The sequence below is a fragment of the Amphiura filiformis genome, chromosome 1, assembly GCF_039555335.1.
Source record: "Amphiura filiformis chromosome 1, Afil_fr2py, whole genome shotgun sequence".
Classification (NCBI taxonomy): Eukaryota; Metazoa; Echinodermata; class Ophiuroidea; order Amphilepidida; family Amphiuridae; genus Amphiura; species Amphiura filiformis.
Window position 1 is genome coordinate 46,681,978 of NC_092628.1, and position 18,193 is coordinate 46,700,170.

The 18,193-nt window shown below is 41.9% G+C and overlaps 2 protein-coding genes across 2 annotated transcripts in view; one reads left to right on the forward strand and one right to left on the reverse strand.

The window, feature by feature from the left end:
- Positions 1–7,872: 7,872 nt before the first annotated feature.
- Positions 7,873–9,823, reverse strand: LOC140161137 (uncharacterized). Its single transcript, XM_072184571.1, has 2 exons — positions 8,909–9,823; positions 7,873–8,634 (listed from the first exon to the last, which is right to left on the reverse strand). The coding sequence occupies exons 1-2, from the start codon at positions 9,821–9,823 to the stop codon at positions 7,873–7,875; spliced, it is 1,677 nt and encodes a 558-aa protein (XP_072040672.1).
- Positions 9,824–13,380: 3,557 nt separating this feature from the next.
- The window catches only part of LOC140147929 (DNA-directed RNA polymerase I subunit RPA1-like), a 41,444-nt gene continuing 36,631 nt past the window's right edge, over positions 13,381–18,193 (forward strand). The window contains 3 exon segments of the mRNA XM_072169727.1: positions 13,381–13,499; positions 16,885–17,075; positions 17,770–17,897. Of these exon segments, the coding sequence (XP_072025828.1) occupies positions 16,913–17,075; positions 17,770–17,897 (291 nt within the window). The 5' untranslated portion in view covers positions 13,381–13,499; positions 16,885–16,912.

Genomic DNA, 18,193 nt, shown 5'->3' on the forward strand with positions numbered 1-18,193 from the left:
CAGGTTTCCTGCACCCCCGGTATGTCCCGTAGTGACGACCATAGCGTCAACACGGGGCTGGGGGGGGCCACATCCACAGAGACTCCGTCTCGGGCCTATGGGGACCATAGAGACAGAGTTTCACATCAACCTCCCTCGCTTACGAGGAGGTGATCGTGGAATCACATACCGTTGTCCTGACGGATAACACAACCGTGGTAGCCTACCCCAACAGACAAGGGGACTCCGGGCCACCACGATTGAGCCTGCATGCACGACACCTGATAGGGTGGTGCAAGTTCAGGCAGATTACGATGAGAGCGATACACATCGCGGGCGTCACCAGCATCCTCGCGCACAATCTGTCACGAGGAAGGGTGTCGGGACCAGCAGAATGGTCCCTTGTCGCGAGGTCGCTCAGACGATCTTCAAGGGATGTACCACCCCTCGAAAGATCTGTTCGCATCTCATCGCAATCATCCACTGCCGGTGTACTGCTCAAGGGTCGCGGACCCCCAAGCATTCACCGTGGACGCTCTGTCCATAGACTGGGAGGATGACAGCTTATGCAGTCCCTCCGATCTCACTACTCATGAGGGTGGTGGCCAAGATCGGGTGGGAAGACTGCATTGTCATTCTGCTAGCGGCAAGGCCGCTGGCACTCCCCGAGGTACCAGATCTACTCCGGATGCCCGGAGCGGAGGTACCCAGTCTATCACTAGAGCACCTGCAGTTAGCTGCATGGCCCTTACCAGGGAACACGCAGCGGAGGGATACTTTTCATCAGAAGCTGTTTTTCTCATCGCCGGGCTAGACGGAAGTCTACCCTCCGTGACGATAGCCAGAGTCTGGCTCCATACTACGCTTGGTGCAATGAGACAAATAGCTCTCCCGCTAGAGCCTCTGTGCTGCTAGTTCCGGAGTTTCTGACAGAAAAGTTCCAAGCAAGACTTCAGCGGGCCACTGGGGCCAGCTATAAGTCAGCTGTCCTCTCCATTCACCGAGGTTTCGAGACGGGTCGACTATCATAGCCGATGGTTACCTTATTAGTCTACGCCTCGACGGTATGTTCAACGAGTGTCTACCAAAAAGGAAAGTGATCCTCCTAAGGGATCCCAACACAGTCTTAGATTACTTTAAGGGTCACCCCTTTTGACCTTCCGTCAAAAGCGACGCTTAAATACGTAACTCTCAAGATGGCTTTCCGGTTTGGCGTTGGCTTCGGACGGCGGTGCTGAGTTGCACACGGTCTCGAGGTTAGCTTCCGTGTTCACAAACACTGGAGCGACACTGTTTCGGGCGCTCTGTTCTCGTGACTACGAACGGGCGCGGTGCATACCGACATTCGCCCTCTCCCCAGGGTTGGGCAAGGTTCGGCTGAAGCCAAAGATAGGCTGGGGTGTCCGATAAGGCGCTGCAGCACTATTTCTTCCGAACACAAGCCTTGCGAGGGACTCACGACCGCATTCATCACCCTTACAGAGCCTTTCGGTCCAGCCGCTGTCGCAATGGCTGGTCCAGGTGTTGGTGGGGTCCGGGGATCGCGAAGGTTTCGCGTCCCACGACCCACTCGACACGAGCTATCTCATCATCTTGGGTATACCGTTCGGTCGTCCCTTGAGGCGATCTAGCAGGCGGTGTCCCGGAAGCCACCTTCGCCCTTCTCTCACGATACTTCCGCTTTACGTTAGTAATCAGAGACGGGCGGGAGGTTTACCGGGACATTGTTCGGCGATCATAATACGGTGGTGTACGGGTACCAGGTTTTCAGACTATACAGAATACTCAGCATGGTAAGAACCAGTGTCGCTATTCTTAACCACCAAACTTATTAAGTAAGGAGGTTTATGTCTGTGATCGCGTGGTCTTTTTGTTTCCCGACCGTTGGGGAAAATAATTTCTGACCTCGCGAAAACCATCGCTACCGCTCCCGATCCCTGATCAGATGCTGACCAATCTTGTACCTCCATCCGTCGGTTACTTGCTAGATCGATCTTTCAGATGTTGATGCAAGAAGTATCTTAATCAACATCGGAACGGTAAGATCGACCGGTGTACTGAGTCTAGTCCCAAACAGAAATGTTTGGTAGACTCATAACCGTGCGATCTTACCTTTCCGATGTTGATTATCCCGACCCCGCCACCCCTACAAGTTTGGTCCGGTAGGGGATCCCAAGTCGGATAAGGGATTTATCATATGGTGTGACGCCACCTTTTGGGTGAGTCCACTAGGGGATCGGGTTTTTTTGTTATTTATTCATTTATGTGGGACAAAATGACTATTGGTTTTTTCCGCATCTCGGGATCGATGCAAGAAGTATCTTAATCAACATCGGAAAGGTAAGATCGCACCGGTTATGAGTCTACCAAACATTTCTGTTTGGGACTAATTTAGTTGTTACCTGCGCATTTCCAACACTTACACGCGCTTTAATCTCACCAATGACAGGCAGGGGAGCTTTTGCATTATAACCAAAAACCGGCGTACTTGATTCTCGCAAGCTGGTTGAGGGCGCACTAGTTTCCTTGCGGAGGCGATTAAAGGATGCGCTATCCATGATATTGACACTGGCTTGTGAGTCAATACCGGCTTTTAGGACTACGCCGCCAATTACCATGTCGCATGAGGGGAGCCGATCTTTTTACGCGAGCTGGTGTTTGCGAACACGTATTCTGAATCGTCATCCTCTTGCGCGTTTGTTGCTGCGCTTACAGATGAACTTGCACTTACTGCGTTTGCTTTTTTTGACGATGAACTGTAGCAGTATTTCTCAAAATGATTGCTCCGCCCACGAGTGACATATTTTACCTGCTGCTGGGCACGGCGATTGCGTGTCGCGGATAAACGCCACCACAATTCCTGCATTTGTTTGACGCTGGGCATGGCGATTGCGGATCATGCGCCATGCGCCACCACAATTTCGCATGTTTTCTTTCCTTTGCGCTTTCCTGATCGCGTTAGCTTTGTTTGCGCGCTGCTGATTTGATCTACGGTGTGCTTTAGGCTTTCTTGCACCTGCACTATGCACAGTGGCAGTATTAGGCTCGAGCGTGGCTGTATCTGACATAGACATCGCTTTCATTTGTGCTTGTATGTCCTCTAATTGCGCAGCTTCGGACAAAAATTGAGCGAGTGTCCACACCTTCTGCACAGCTTTTTCCTTTAGCCTTGCATTGTCCACAGTTAGAATTAAGTGTTCCAAGATACGCTCATCATGATTGTCACCAAATTCACATTCACCTGCTTTTTCTCGTAGTCGCTTAATCCGCATTTAAGCAGTAGATTCACCAGGGTAGGGTCTTGTGCTCGAGAAAAGGTATCTCGCATGTTGTTTGTTCTTTTTAGGAAGGTAGTACGTGTTCAATTTAGTTCTCAGTTTTGTGTACACATCACCTTCATCTGGGTCTGGCAGAGATTTCGCCAACCTAGCTATCTCCTTTCCCCCGAAAATTATGATTGCATCTTGCTTGTCTTGTGCCTGTGTTATTTTGAAAAATCTAAACTGTCTCTCAATATCCTCGATCCAATCTTGCCATGCAATGCCCGTCGATATTTGGTCGCCTGCATGAGTGAACGGGCTATTTTTAGATTTCTCGATTCAGTGACAACAGTTATTTCTTGTGCCATTTTCACAGTTACTCACAGTTACAAAACCTCTCTTGGATCACTACTAGATGCTGAAGTATCTTGCATCCCATTAAAAAAGAAAAAAATGTAAGATCCAATAGATTTAGGGGTTGTTTACTCACTGTAATAACAGACACATTTCACTACTCAAGTTGACAAGTACTTTCATGGTCGACGCCATTTTATCTTGTGACCTTTGTTGTAACCCTAGCAACCAAATAGATGGCGCTATACTGTTTACTCTCAGAGGGGTTGGTAAGCTTGAACATTACAGCCTATACACCCAGTTTTCTCCTTCATTTTGCCAATCTTAGCATTCCAATCCCCCAGTACGATGAGTAAGTCTCTTCTAGGTATACTATCCATAACTCCTTGTACCATCTCATAGAAGTCTGTCATCTCGCTCTCTGATGCATCTGATGTTGGTGCGTACACTTGTAGGATAGATATATTTAAAGGATGTCCTTGCAGTCTTACAGTCATCACTCTTTCATTTATTGGATTATATCCCAAAACACACTTGGCTGTGGTTCTTTCTATTATGAAACCCACACCTCCTCGTTTCCTTCCAGTATCTTTTCCAGAATAGATAAACATACTTCCATCATCTGTAGTGAACCTCCCTTGTCCAAGCCACCACAACTCTGTTACTCCTAGGATCTTAATATTGTTTGCAACCATCTCCTTCTCCACAACTTCAATCTTTCCTCCTGACATACTGCGTACATTCCATGTAGCAATACTGCAATATTTATTGGCTTCCTTAAAGGGGTGCTGTTCCTTTCCTTCCTGGGACCGTCAAGAACAGGACTTCCTGTAGCAGGCTTTAATCCTGATCTGTCATCACCAACAGGTGTACTCTGAGCAGCATCTCTCTCTTCCCCAGTAGCCATTGACGTATCTTCCGGCCTGCGAGTCGCACCTTCCGATACCATCGTTTTCTTTTGACTTTGTACTCTCATGCTTACATTCAAGGCCAAATAGTACGGTGGGTGGCCAGGTCCTTCCGTACCAACAGTAGAGGGCCATTCCTGAGTTCTTACAGTAGGCCTACTAGCCTCCTCTTGACACAAACCATCTCCCTGGATGCCAGATGTGAGCTTTGTGTAATTGTGTTTTGTCGTTGACCATAGGCCCACGGTTGATTCCTCCGGCATAACACACACATCAATGCTGTTGACCATTGACGACTATTTAAACCATAGCTAGTATTCGCTATTTACCCATAGCTGGGTTACAGAAGGTTCACCCTACATATGATTGGGACAGCAAGAAAGAAAGAAAGATGAAGAGAAGAAGTAAAAGTCACAACACAAGCTGGCACCCACACTAGCTTTTACCCGACAAAAGGAAATGGATGATGTTGTCTGTCTGTGGACAACCTTTTAGTCCACAGTCCGGATTTAATTTGACAGTATCGCCCATTTCCTGATGCCCGTGTGGGGTTGCGCTGTCACCTTCACTCTGGGGATCTGTATCCTGTACCGCCAGTGTGATATGGGTTATGTGCCCATCAGTACTGGAATTCAGCGCCTTTACCCTAGTATGTGGAATAAGAACTCCCATCCTCTCTGAAACTTAGGACTAAAGCTCCAATCCAAAAACAACACCAGACAAAAAACAAACTACCAAGCCAACTAAATTGGCTCACCTTTCCTAACCAGCTGTGTTGCGAAAGGAAGTTTTAAGGTAGAAAAGGTAGACAGATAGAAGGATGAAAAAATAAAAAGGATGAAATATAGAGTAGTGTAGGTAGGAGCATCCAAAATGGGACAAGGTGTAAGTACCCAATTGGAGAAACAAAATGCTGGCAAAAGGTAGTTTTAAGCTCCTCGACACCTCGACACTGGGATAAGGTGTCTCCCTTTTAATCATGTGCAAATTCGAAGCTAGAGTTCTGGAGTAACTTGTTCGAGCATATTCTCTAAGTCTAACATGAGGGTATATATCCTGTCTGGACACATCACACTTCATGTGATTTATGTGAGGGCATCGGTGAGCAAATTTGTTGCGAAGTGTTTCTATCTCGAGCAACAAGTAACCCGCCGCACTAAACACACTCCGTGTCTGAGCCTTCATCAATGAAGTTGACTAGTACAGGGATCTATATGGTAATTTTTTTGTTGGTGGATCACCGTATAGGTATTTTACATTGAAAATAATGTCACCCATGCACCACACAATTAAATAGCATTTTCTCATAAATACCACTTCCTACCATTCCTCACGTGAAGATGAGACTTAAACAAAACATATTTGGTGCATGTTCGTAAATTTTGAGCACATTTGAGGATGTAAAAGACCAGACTTGTGATTGTTATCGTCGCCGTGTTTTGAACTCTTCCTATAAATAGATGCTGTCAGTGTGACGTCATCACCGCTGACGTGTTTTCTCGGTGCCCGCTTTTTACGTCGTAGGGCATTCATGGCCCTAGTGAGGAAGGAACAGGGCCATGATGTTTCGGGCTATGTGTTTGGGCCCCGGTCTAGGCGAATTTCGCTGACTAGCAAATGTGTTAACTAAGGTTTGCCTGGGAGACCTACATACTCTTTGCGTGGCTGTGCGTAGTAAGCAGTTGTACGCAGATAGCCTCGCTAATATGGATGCGTAGTCGTAGAGTAGCGTTGTGCACGCGTGTAGTTAGCATGATTAGTCGCGGAGTAACAAGCGTAGTTGAAAGTTCCACGATGTACACAAATTTAATATTTTTTCTATAGTATAAAGAAGTTGACACTATTAATTTGGCACAGGGCATAGGAAAAATATTTCCTGTCTGGGAACTTAAACTATGTTGCTTAAAATTTTCTGTGAAATTTGCGAGCGCCTTGTCGCTCGCCCTTAATGGTTGGGGTCTAGGGGCTCAAAAAGCCTAAAAAGCTCATGGATTTTAGACTTTTTAAAGTAAGAAATCAGGCACGAGAGTGAGCTTTGATAAAAAAAACTCTGAAATATTATCCATGTGGGTCGAGGAGGCAGAGCCCCTGCGGGGGTCGAGGGGGCAGTCGAGCCCAGGCGATTTGAGCAGATTTAGCACCCCAAAAGAGGCCATTTGTGACATAAAAATGCATATATCTATGTTACAGTAATTCTTGGCCTGTTTCAGACATTTTTGAAAAAATGCTTCCTTCATCCTAAAAAAGTGGTTTTAAATGTTCAGTTTCCTATACTTTTGTACATGAGAGGCATTCTTCAAAGTTATTTCTTTGCCTAATAACATGGCCTACATGGCTGAAATTGATATATATAATGCACAATATAAAAACAATGATTCATAAAATTTTGACACCCCTCTTCGGTATGTGGGAGGGGCCCTCGTATGGGGGTACTAATGTGCATGAAGAATGCATTGTATGATAAGAGTAATATGTAAAATACGCTACATTTTATTGGGGAAAAAATCTAAAATTCTGAAAATACAAAAAAGTGCATAAGCTTTTTTCTTCTTCTGGGTAAGAATTCTTTTCTTGCATGCAACAGCCTTTTTCTTGCAGGTTAGAAATTTGATAAATAGTGTGTTAATATTGACCAACGAAGATACACCAAACACAAGATATGTTTAGCTTGACAAGAGTATTTTAATGGTGGCCGCTAGTCTCGTTACTATGCGTAATGAACGTTAGGGGTGCTATACAAACAGTGTGCACGTACATAATACTACATCTCCCCTTAAGTATGAAACTGTGCATTTAAATGTTTTTGTAAAAGTTCTCAATGAGAAGTTATTAAATTCAGATTTTATACTCCATTGAACTGAGTATGATTGTTTCTTTCACTTGAGTGTCCTTTTCCTTTCCATGTTCATAACTTGTCCATTTCTGATTTTAGTGTCTTTTGCACAATGTCCTTTTTTAAAAGCACTTCTTGTTTTTGTTTAACTATTTAACACAACTGAAACTTTTGCAACTTTTTGCAACTTCATTTTTGTAAACTTTGTAAACAACAAAGTAGAAATAGATAAAGTCCAATTCTTTTTGGCTTTTAACAGTTCAAACTTTTTAACTACTCAACATTAAAATGCTTTGGGCACTAAATTAGATCAAATTTGTTTTGCCCAATTGAAAGGTCCATAGTTTCTTTTTCTGAAACTTAACTTGAACAAACTTGATTGTCTTTAGTTTCTTTTTCTGAAACTTTGAACTTCAACAAACTTCAAAACTTCAACAAACTTCGAAAGGTAAACTTTGATTGTCTTTAGTTTCTTTTTCTGAAACTTAACTTGAACAAACTTCAAAAGGTAAACTTGATTGTCTTTTAGCGCACAAAGTCACTGTATTTTGGATTTGGCTTTACTACTCTGCCACTGCGTAGTCTTCATCTGAGTGACTGGTTCTGGCGTAGCTTGCGATTTAACTGTTGTTGCTGGTTGAAGACGCTGGAACTGTTGCAGCTGTCTGAAGCTTGCTGGTTGGGGAGCTGGGACTTGTGGCTGTTGAACTTGCTGATACCGATGATTGGTGCTTGTCTTTGGTTGTACTTGTTCTTGCTGTGTACTGACAGCTGTGTCTTTAGGTTGTGTGGTGGACACCAGTGCTGATCTGTTACGGCGCACTGTGCCTTGCATAGTTTTTACTAAGTAAGATCTTGGCTCAGACCTTCGCTCTATTATCTGTCCATAACGTTTTTGATCTCGCAGCCAAACATTGTCACCCGGCTGAAGAGTTGGCAACTCTCTAGCGTTGTGTCTGTTGTTAAAGTTACGTTGCTGATTGTCTCTGTACATTTCTTCCTTCTCGCGAACCTTCTGAAGATCTTGTTGAGATCTTGGTTGCAGTGTTGACGGGAGCACTGGAAGCTGCGTACGAAGTCTGCGGCCCATTAACAACTCGCTAGGGGACAGGCCATTCTGTAGTGGGGTTGATCTGTAGCTGAGCAGCGCTAAGTAAGAGTCACTGTTCTTTTTCAAGAGTCCTTTAATGGTGCGAACTGCTCTCTCAGCCTCACCGTTGGCTTGTGGGTATAGTGGACTACTGGTTGTGTGCGCGAATCCGTAAGTTGTTGCAAACTTGCGGAATATGGCTGCGCTAAACTGTGGGCCATTGTCCGAAACCAAAAGATCTGGGATACCGTATTACACAAAAAGCTCTTTGAGCGCTATTATGGTGCTTTCTGAAGTTTCGTCATTGAGCTTTTTAATTTCAATCCATCGCGAATAATAATCAACGATTTATAACATATGTTTGACCTTGGTGATGGAAAAGATCAGTACCAAGACGCTGCCAAGGTCTGTCAGGGAGTGAGGAGGGCATGAGTGGTTCTTTGGTTTCCGGTCTATTTATAGCACAAGTGACACATTTGTTTACCATTTCTTCGATGGTTTTTGACATTCCTGGCCACCAGACAGAGATACGTGCACGAGCTCTGCATTTACTAACACCCAAATGACCTTGATGGATAGACTCCAGAATCTCTAACCTCATGGACTGTGGAATCACAAGTCGATCATCATACAACAAAAGATCCTCAACTATTGCAAAGTGACCTCGATTCTCCCAGTAAGGACGTAATAGTGGCAAATGCGGCATGTATGCAGGCCATCCCGTAGTGCAGTATTCTGTAATTTTCATGCAAATTTCATCAGCCTTCTGGGCCCTAATTACCTGCTGTAGACGCTGTTCAGTTGCTGGCAGTGTACTAAGGATGGATTCTGCATAGGCCTCAACTTCGCCAATGAACATCAAGTCGGCTTCTGACGGAAGACCGGTAGGTGCCCGTGACAGAGAATCTGCAATAACTTGAAGTTTACCAGGAACGTGTTGGATCCTAGGGCTGAACCTCATCATTCTCAGCCTGAATCTTTGGATGCGAGCTGGCAATTTGGCTAGTTCTTTGGAACTTAACAGTGGAACGAGTGGTTTGTGATCTGATACAAAAAAAAAATCCAAGCCCAGGACATACTCAGAGAACTTTTCACATGCCCAGGTTGCTGCAAGAGCCTCCTTCTCAATAACAGCATACCTCTGTTCTGTCTCCGCCAAAGATCGTGAAGCGTAACTGATTGGACGTCGCTTCCCATCATCTTGTACTTGCATGAGAACTGCCCCTATGCCGGTTGAAGATGCGTCGGCTGCAATAATAGTAGGTAGTGCCGGGTTGTAGTGTGCTAGGATACTTTGTGAGACTAGGACTTCTTTGACCTCCTGGAAAGCTCTTTCTTGCTCCACACCCCAGTACCATGCTGTTTCCTTTCGTAACAGCTGTCTCATGGGCTCTGTCATGTTTGCTAATGAAGGAATATACTTCCCCAGTTGGTTTACCATACCCATGAACCTCTGAAGCTCTGTGATATTGGTAGGTGCCGGAAACTCGGTAATTGCGCTGGTTTTATCCGGATCAGCATGGCGCCTCTAGAGTCCACTATGCACCCCAGGAACCTGATTCTTTGCTTGAAGAACTCACATTTGTTGTTGAGTGTGATTCCAGCTTCAGCTAATCTTTGTAACACTGCCCTTACATGTTTCAAATGCTCTTCATGTGTTGGACTGTGAATCAAAATATCGTCCATGTGACAAATCACTCCGTCAAGATCTTCCAAGACCTCCGACATCATTCTCTGGTATATTTCCGGTGCACTGCTTATACCAAATGGGAGACGGTTGAAACAATAACGACCAAAAGGTGTAACAAAAGTAGTGAGAAGTCTAGACTGTGTGTCCAGTGGGATTTGCCAGAATCCACTATTGGCGCCGAGCTTGCTGAAAAACTTGCTGTCACTGCCCCTAACTTGGCCAATGAATCATCCACAGATGCCATGGGATGTATTTCCCTTTGAACACTCTTATTCAGTGCTGTCAGATCTACACAAATGCGCACTGAACCACTTGGCTTTGGAACACATACAAGTCCTGAACACCATTCTGTTGGTTGTTTGACTGGGGATATTACACCTTGTTTCACCATTTTCTCAATCTCAGACTTCACCTTGGGTAGCAATGGGTGTGGAATTTTTCTTGGTGTGTACAAGCATACAGGCCTACAATTCTCCTGTAGTGTAATCACGGCACGTATACTGATCCTTGACCTTACCTAGACCTGTGAACAAACTGGGAAATTCCTCTCTAAAATTAGGTCCAATCTCTCCATGTGACTGTACCTCATTCACCCGTGTGATCAATCCTAACCTGTGACATGCTTTTCTACTCAGGAGAGAACACTTTTGGTTTTTGATAACATAGACCTCTTCATTAAGCTTAACATCACCATACTGGAGTGTTGCCATGAACCTACCAACAACTGGGAGCTTGATACCACCAGGACCATACAGTGGGTTGGTGTTTTTATCTAATTTCTGACCTTTGACCCATGGTAAGTGTTCACTTACCACCGTGACCCTAGCCCCAGAGTCTAGTTTGAAGTGTGTGTCATTATTATTGACATTGACATTCTCAGACCAATAATCCTCATCATCAGCTAGATCACAACTATCAACGGCATAGACTTCACCAAGAAACGGATGTCCACATCCTCATCTGACGATTGATCATAACCTAAATCTGCATAACATTGGGATTGCTCATCATCAATTTCATTGACTGACCTACCTCCTTGTTGACATACCACTGCGTAGTGACCAGGCTTGTCACATTTATTACATGACACATTTCTAGCCGGACAGTTACGGCGATCGTGTTTTTCTTTACCACACCACTGGCACTGACCTGCTCTCCCTGACCCTGACCGTTTATTGAACTTGGGTTTTTGACTAGGGTTTTGACCAGGGTTAGGTCGATATGAAGTAGATTTTTGCGCATTACCATAGCGCTTTTGCGTGCGGGTTTGCGTGTGATTTTTTGACATAGTTTACTTCGAGCGCTTTGCAGCGGCACCGCATACCAGGGATTTGTTTTGGTTTCTTTCTTCCGCCTGCCTGCATATTTTAACAGCTTGGGCCAAAGTTAGGTTTGTTCCTTTCCCTTGCAAATGGTCAGACAACTTGTCGCTCAATACCCCTACTACTATGCGATCACGAATCAACTGTTCCTTTAGATCACCGTACTCACAGGTATCTGCGAGCTTATACAAGTCTTGAATAAATGAGTCTATGGGTTCTCCTGGCGTTTGTTTTCTTGTGTTAAACCTTGCACGCTCCACCAGCACGCTCCTTCTGTCTTGGAAGTACTCATTAAATGCTTTTGTAATCTCATCATATGTTGCCTTTTCTTCATCGATGTGTTTTAATGTCACCAAAATGTCATCACCTGTGTCGCCCATGGCGTACAAAAAGGTGCTTACTTGATCTACATCTGGTTTGTTTACAAGTCCCGATGCGTGTCGGTATCGTTGAAATCGTCTGCTCCATTTTGACCACTTTTCAGCTTTGTCTGGTCCCGATGCATTTATATCAAATCGTTCGGGCATTGGCAAATTGGTGTTGAACCCAACCGATTGCACCCCTTCTCCTGGTGGAGGGGCCTGTTCGGCTTCATTTGGCATTGTTTGTGGGTCACACCGCTGCCTCCATGTGTTAATATTGACCAACGAAGATACACCAAACACAAGATATGTTTAGCTTGACAAGAGTATTTTAATGGTGGCCGCTAGTCTCGTTACTATGCGTAATGAACGTTGGGGGTGCTATACAAACAGTGTGCACGTACATAATACGTCCATGCATGCATTTTGTATATGATGACCTATTTATCAAATTTCTACCATGCAATAAAAAAGCTGTTGCATGTAAGAAAAAGTTCTTACCCAGAAGAAAAAAGCTTTTGCACTTAAATGTAATTTTTTTGTATTTCCAGAATTTTAGAAATTTTTCAAATTTCCAAAATTATGTGAAAGGTTTCTCTTTATTTTGTTAGCAATAAAAATAACAATTTCCATGAAAATTGAAATGAGGCAAATTTAAATTAATTAAAACGTTATAAACACATTCATGCAATGCATTTAAAAACATTAAATACAGGGCAGATTTTCTGTCATTTTCAGGTGAAATCAATTTCTACCCTAATTCCCTTTTGGGGGTAAGGCCAAGGGTTTTGGGTTATGTTACAGGTTAGTTGGTCTTGGGTGGTTTGAATACATGCAGTAAGGTTTGTGAGTGGGTAGGAAAACATTTAAAAAAACTTAGAAAATTTTTTTTTTTTTTTTTTTTTTTCCGAATTTTTTTTCTGTGACCTCCAATTTTTTTTTTTCTGGGAGCAGTGGCGGCGCGTTACATGATTTCGAGGGCCTGATTTTGCAGATGAGTTATCCATGCATGCAGCATGATGATGTATCGAATCCAAATTGACAAAAACAATCATGCAATCATACTAAAACCTGCGACTAAAACATGCTGAATAAAGTCAAGGCAAAGTCACAACAATCGTCTGTAACATTCACATTCATTTTATATTTTTTATGTAATTGTTGATTACCTTTTAAATCATGTTTTTCACAGTATAAAATCTTCAATGTTCAAGACGACGGAACAAAACAAAGATCCCAGCTGAAAAGTTCATTAGGTCATCGCACTTTTTTACCGTCGTTTTTATTTTACAAAAATTGAGAAATAAGTAAATACTCAATATTTTTCAAGAATATCATGATCTTTCTTGATTTTCAAATAAAAGCGTTGAAAATTGTAATTCCTCCACTTACAGTTAAAAACTAATAGTAAGTATTATACATACTTGTTTTATTTTATTTTATTAGGGAAAATGAAGTCAAAGCTTACTAGAATCACATGTAAACATCTTTTTTTCTAAAAGGATGACATTAGCCTACTTTTCAAAGTATCACAAAATACAACGTAAAGTGATGTCAGTAATTTGGTGAGTCGGGCGACAGCCCAAAACACATGTTAATTCACATTTCACATGTTTAGCCAGTATGGGCACTGTGCATGTTCATGGATTCGCCAAAAAGCTTAAAGTTTAGAAATAATATCCGGCCAGAAAACACGGCATGGTAAGTATTGACTTGTCATGCTTGTCTTGTATTTGTATAAATTCAGCCCTTGGTTGTAAAAAAGGGGGATGTCATTCATGCATTTTACTCGGACCAACACAAATGGCAGTGAAATATTATTATTTATGTGTGTAAATTTCAAAACAAACCTCCCACCAGTATAATTGGTCTCAAGGCTTTTATTAAAATAAATAGAGAAACAGAGTATTTCATTGCTAAGAAGAAAAACAAACTCTCTTGCCACTTTCGTAAATGGAGATTTGACATCTAAATGATGATATATGTTTCAGTTTTATCTTGTATTAGGAATGTGTATTGTATAATTTATTTTGGGACTGATCAGATATGGTTATTTTATTTTGTAACTTACAATGTTTGGGTAGTGTGACTTCATAACTTTGTATTTCTAATATTTCAATTCTTGCTGCCTTTTTGTGATTTGTTGTTGATTTTCTTAATTTGTTAATTTGTTTGCTGAAATGAATAAAAATTATAAACATTGAAAAAAAAAAAAAAATTGGCAGTGCCTGAGCTCAGTATGATTTCTTCTATCTACATGTATGCAAGAGAATGTTAAATTCTCTTGCATGCATGACGCTTGAATCGCCTCTGTACCTCAAACCGTTCTGCTTCGGCAATTCGGCATGGATGCGTTTGAATGGGAATTATTTTGCCTAGTCGCCACAAGTTTAGGGAGCACATTTCTTCAATATTTTGACAAGTTGACATAAAATGTTCTATTCTATATTGTTTGGCAATAATGTCTTTTGCCAATGGTACGTCCAAAGTTGTAATTTTGTGTTTTTGATCGCAAAGATCGGATATTTTTATTCCCGATTCCAATTCTGCACCATTCGCAAGGGTGGAGAATTCGGCAGAACTTTGACGATAATTTTGCCTTTTTGGACACTAAAATGCATTCGATCCTTAACTTTGTTTCAACCGAGTCTTAAATTAGCAAGCACAATAAGGTGGGTATTAATTTTATATATACCTTTGATGAAATTTTGAAGAAATTTTTCGAATATCTGACATGCGCAAACCGTTAAGTGTGTATTTTCCATAGACATAAAAAAATGTCTGTGGCAATTTTGCGAAATTATAAGCATAAAACAGGTTCTATAAATTATTATATTGCTTATTTTCTGTACTAGCATAGTCATAAACAAAAAGGTAAACAAATTCAAATGCCTGTAACTAGGCAATATCCATTAAAGTTTGTGCTGTCTCCTGCGCAACAGATCTAAGAAAGTGCATACCGGTACATTAAAGTCTTTGGTTTGTTGAATCGTTGTTTGAATTGTGTGTTGTTGTCATGTAAACAAAGAGTAAACAACTTAATTGGCATTTTACCTTACTTAGCATTTCATGGTACTATTTATTTCTAATTGGGTTGAAATTATGTTTTGTATGCAAAATAGAACCTCATTCCTGAATTTGAATGTTTTAACTCTTGCATAACCCATTGAAACACATAACAAAACTATTTACAATGTAAACAAATTTAAACGGCTATTAGTACATTTTCTTCGGCGGGGGAGAGGGGACTAGCTCGTTCACGTAGCGGTTCTGTTGTCCCACTGGCCTACTACTAAAAACGTAGATTGCATGGCGATCAGAGTGTTATCGTCAGAGCACCTCGGACTTAGGGGGGACATGAATATATGTCCGAGAGCGGAGTAAATTTTTTATGACCCCCCTATCATGGGCAAAAATTTTTTACAACCCCCCTATCTTGGGTCGAAAAATTTTATGACCCCCCCTTCTGCCTACACAGACTCAAGACAAATTAATCATTGCCGGAACAAGTGTGTAAACGGTAAATGTTCCGAATGGCGTCCTGTTTTAGGTGGAACTCTGCAAGGCACAGTTCTTGGTCCACATCTCTACCTGCTTCATATAAATGACATTCACCATAGCGTTTCAAGTACAACCAGATTATTTGCAGATGACTGCCTTCTCTATCGACCTATAAATTCATCTGCATTTTCTTATTAAATATATGCAAGCCCCTCAATCCCATTGGCCCAAAAGTGAAGAAAAACATGACCTAGTACGGTACATGTTTAGTAATTACTAGATTTCATGTTCTCGGGTCGGGCGCTGCTCGTGATAGGCCTATTTCTAATTACCCAAACCCGTACCCATATACCTACCTGCCCTGACTTTTTACACTACTATGAAATGCGTCTCTCAATGATCAAGACCCAACTTGACACAACTTAATCAGCTCTGTTTGTTTTATAGGTGTGATGCTTACTTCGGTAGGCCTACCCATCATCTGGAAACCGATCATTCGCCTCTTCCAAGCCCTGCCCTGTTACAATGTACCACATTTAGAGAAACCGAAATTAGTATCTGGACGTGGATATAGGCCGTTACTAAATTAATGAAATCAATCGCGAGAAACGTGAACGCAAAAACGGTTATAGGCCTTACCACAACGGATAATTTTTATGTTAACCATTCTGGAGGATTCCGGAAATAGTCATGTTCTGCTGAAATAGGCCTATATGCACGTGTTTGGTGTATGCACGTATTCGGTATTGAAATATGTGTTGAAAATAAGGCCTATAATTATTGGTCCGATGAGATGCACCTGTTAGTCACACTGTAATGCTTTTCCGATGCGCGCACTGTACTCCGCGCACACTCCCGTTGATACTCCGCGATAGCGCACCGCGACCAAGCGATAGTGCACCGCGTGAACACGAACCGCGCGGACGGACGGACGGACACGCCGTTATTAGTATTAAGATGTAGGCCCTACATAGTAATAGTTCTATGAGTGCACATTGAAAAGGAACCTTGGGCAAAATTTGTTTGCATAGTTTTGAGTACACATAATTATTGCACTGCCTCTTAATCACTTAATGTGCAGTCCTACTACATGTATATGGTTAAAAATTCCTGTATACACATGTACAAATCCAGTGGTGCGATTTGCCTTTGCAGAGTACCAGAAGAAAATTTATTGTGTGTGATATGAACATGAAAGTGGTTGAAGTTCATGACTACATGTACATGTCTTTTATGTCTTTTATAGTGTTTGGGTATCTGGTCTGGGAATTTTTCATTTTCAATTAAAACTTGAAACTCAGTCCAAGTGAGTCCTGAAATGTTCATCATAAATGACTGACTTGGACTGAGTTCCACAGACTGTACTATTTGCTACCCTCATGTGGCAGTGATCGCTAGCATTCACTCAGAGTGCTGGCGTACAAACTCACACACTCTCAAGAATGCTGCACAGATGTGCAAGCAATTGCAGCCTAAATAAACGTGTTGAAGTTGCTACAGTTTGAAAAAATGGTATAGTTTATATATATATGAAGCTACAATATGCACAATAATTTTTGTTGAATATATTCTTCTTTTTTTGCAGATCATTAGCATATTTTGAATGATTCAAGATGTACTGGAAACATGTGCCAAACAAGAAGTTGGAAGCTTTAGGCTTCTGCACCTACACCAGTGAGCAATTACAGAATCTCAGTGTCAAGGAACTCACCAATCCTAAACCATTTGATGAGCTTGGACATCCTACATCAGGAGGGCTTTATGATCCAATCCTTGGTATGTATCAGGATATATGTGTGGTGATTTTGACATCGGTATGTAGATAGTGGTGTAGCCAAGGGAGGGGGAACTGCCCCCTGTGAGAAGTCTTGACTTGCCCCCTACAAATGTACCCCCCCCCCCAAAAAAAGGTCAAGGCTATATGCCACTGTATGTAGACCCAGCAAATGCAAATCACTATCAGAAAACGCTTTTAAATGTTGGGTTATACATGTAGGGCATAAAACGTTTTGATAACATAACATAAAAAATACATTTTTAAAAAACTTGCTGCAAAACAATCTCACATAATGTTTTTTAAATCTTGACAAAATATTTTGCTAAGTAATATTTTACACAAACATTTTGATAACATTTTAAAAATTTTGTTGATGTTTACAATGTTTTCATGATCTTTATATAACCCGATATTGAAATGTTAATTACAACGTTTTAACCAAAATATGTGTATAATGTTTCAAGAACATTTTTGTGTTTCCTGGGAGACTAACAAAATACTAAAATAAACTATAGAGGGTATTCTATACACTCTATTGAATGTCAATTACCAGATTTCGATCTTTGGTTGAAGTTTAAACTTTCAATTTTCAAATGGCAAAATGTCGGTAGCTTGACAACATGTTGAAATTGCATTCTTTATTTCTTCTTTCATTCCTATTTTCATTCAATTTATATTTTATTCATTGAATAGGACCAAGTAGCAAGGATGAAGTATGCAGAACCTGTCATCTTGGTTACCTACACTGCCCTGGACACATGGGTCATATCAGGATGCCATTGCCAGTATTCAATCCATTGTTCTTCAGACTTGTAGTTCAGGTGAGTAGACTGATGGTTACCTACACTGCCCTGGACACATGGGTCATATCAGGATGCCATTGCCAGTATTCAATCCATTGTTCTTCAGACTTGTAGTTCAGGTGAGTAGACTGATGGTTACCTACACTGCCCTGGACACATGGGTCATATCAGGATGCCATTGCCAGTATTCAATCCATTGTTCTTCAGACTTGTAGTTCAGGTGAGTAGACTGATGGTTACCTACACTGCCCTGGACACATGGGTCATATCAGGATGCCATTGCCAGTATTCAATCCATTGTTCTTCAGACTTGT

Bases quoted from the DNA above. Each gene is read 5' to 3' on its own strand.
- LOC140161137 (XM_072184571.1), bottom strand. From the start codon at position 9,823: ATGACAGAGCCCATGAGACAGCTGTTACGAAAGGAAACAGCATGGTAC. The intron at 8,635-8,908 runs GTAAACAAATGT...AATGGCCCACAG, and splicing joins CAAAAACCATCGAAGAAATG to TTTAGCGCAGCCATATTCCG.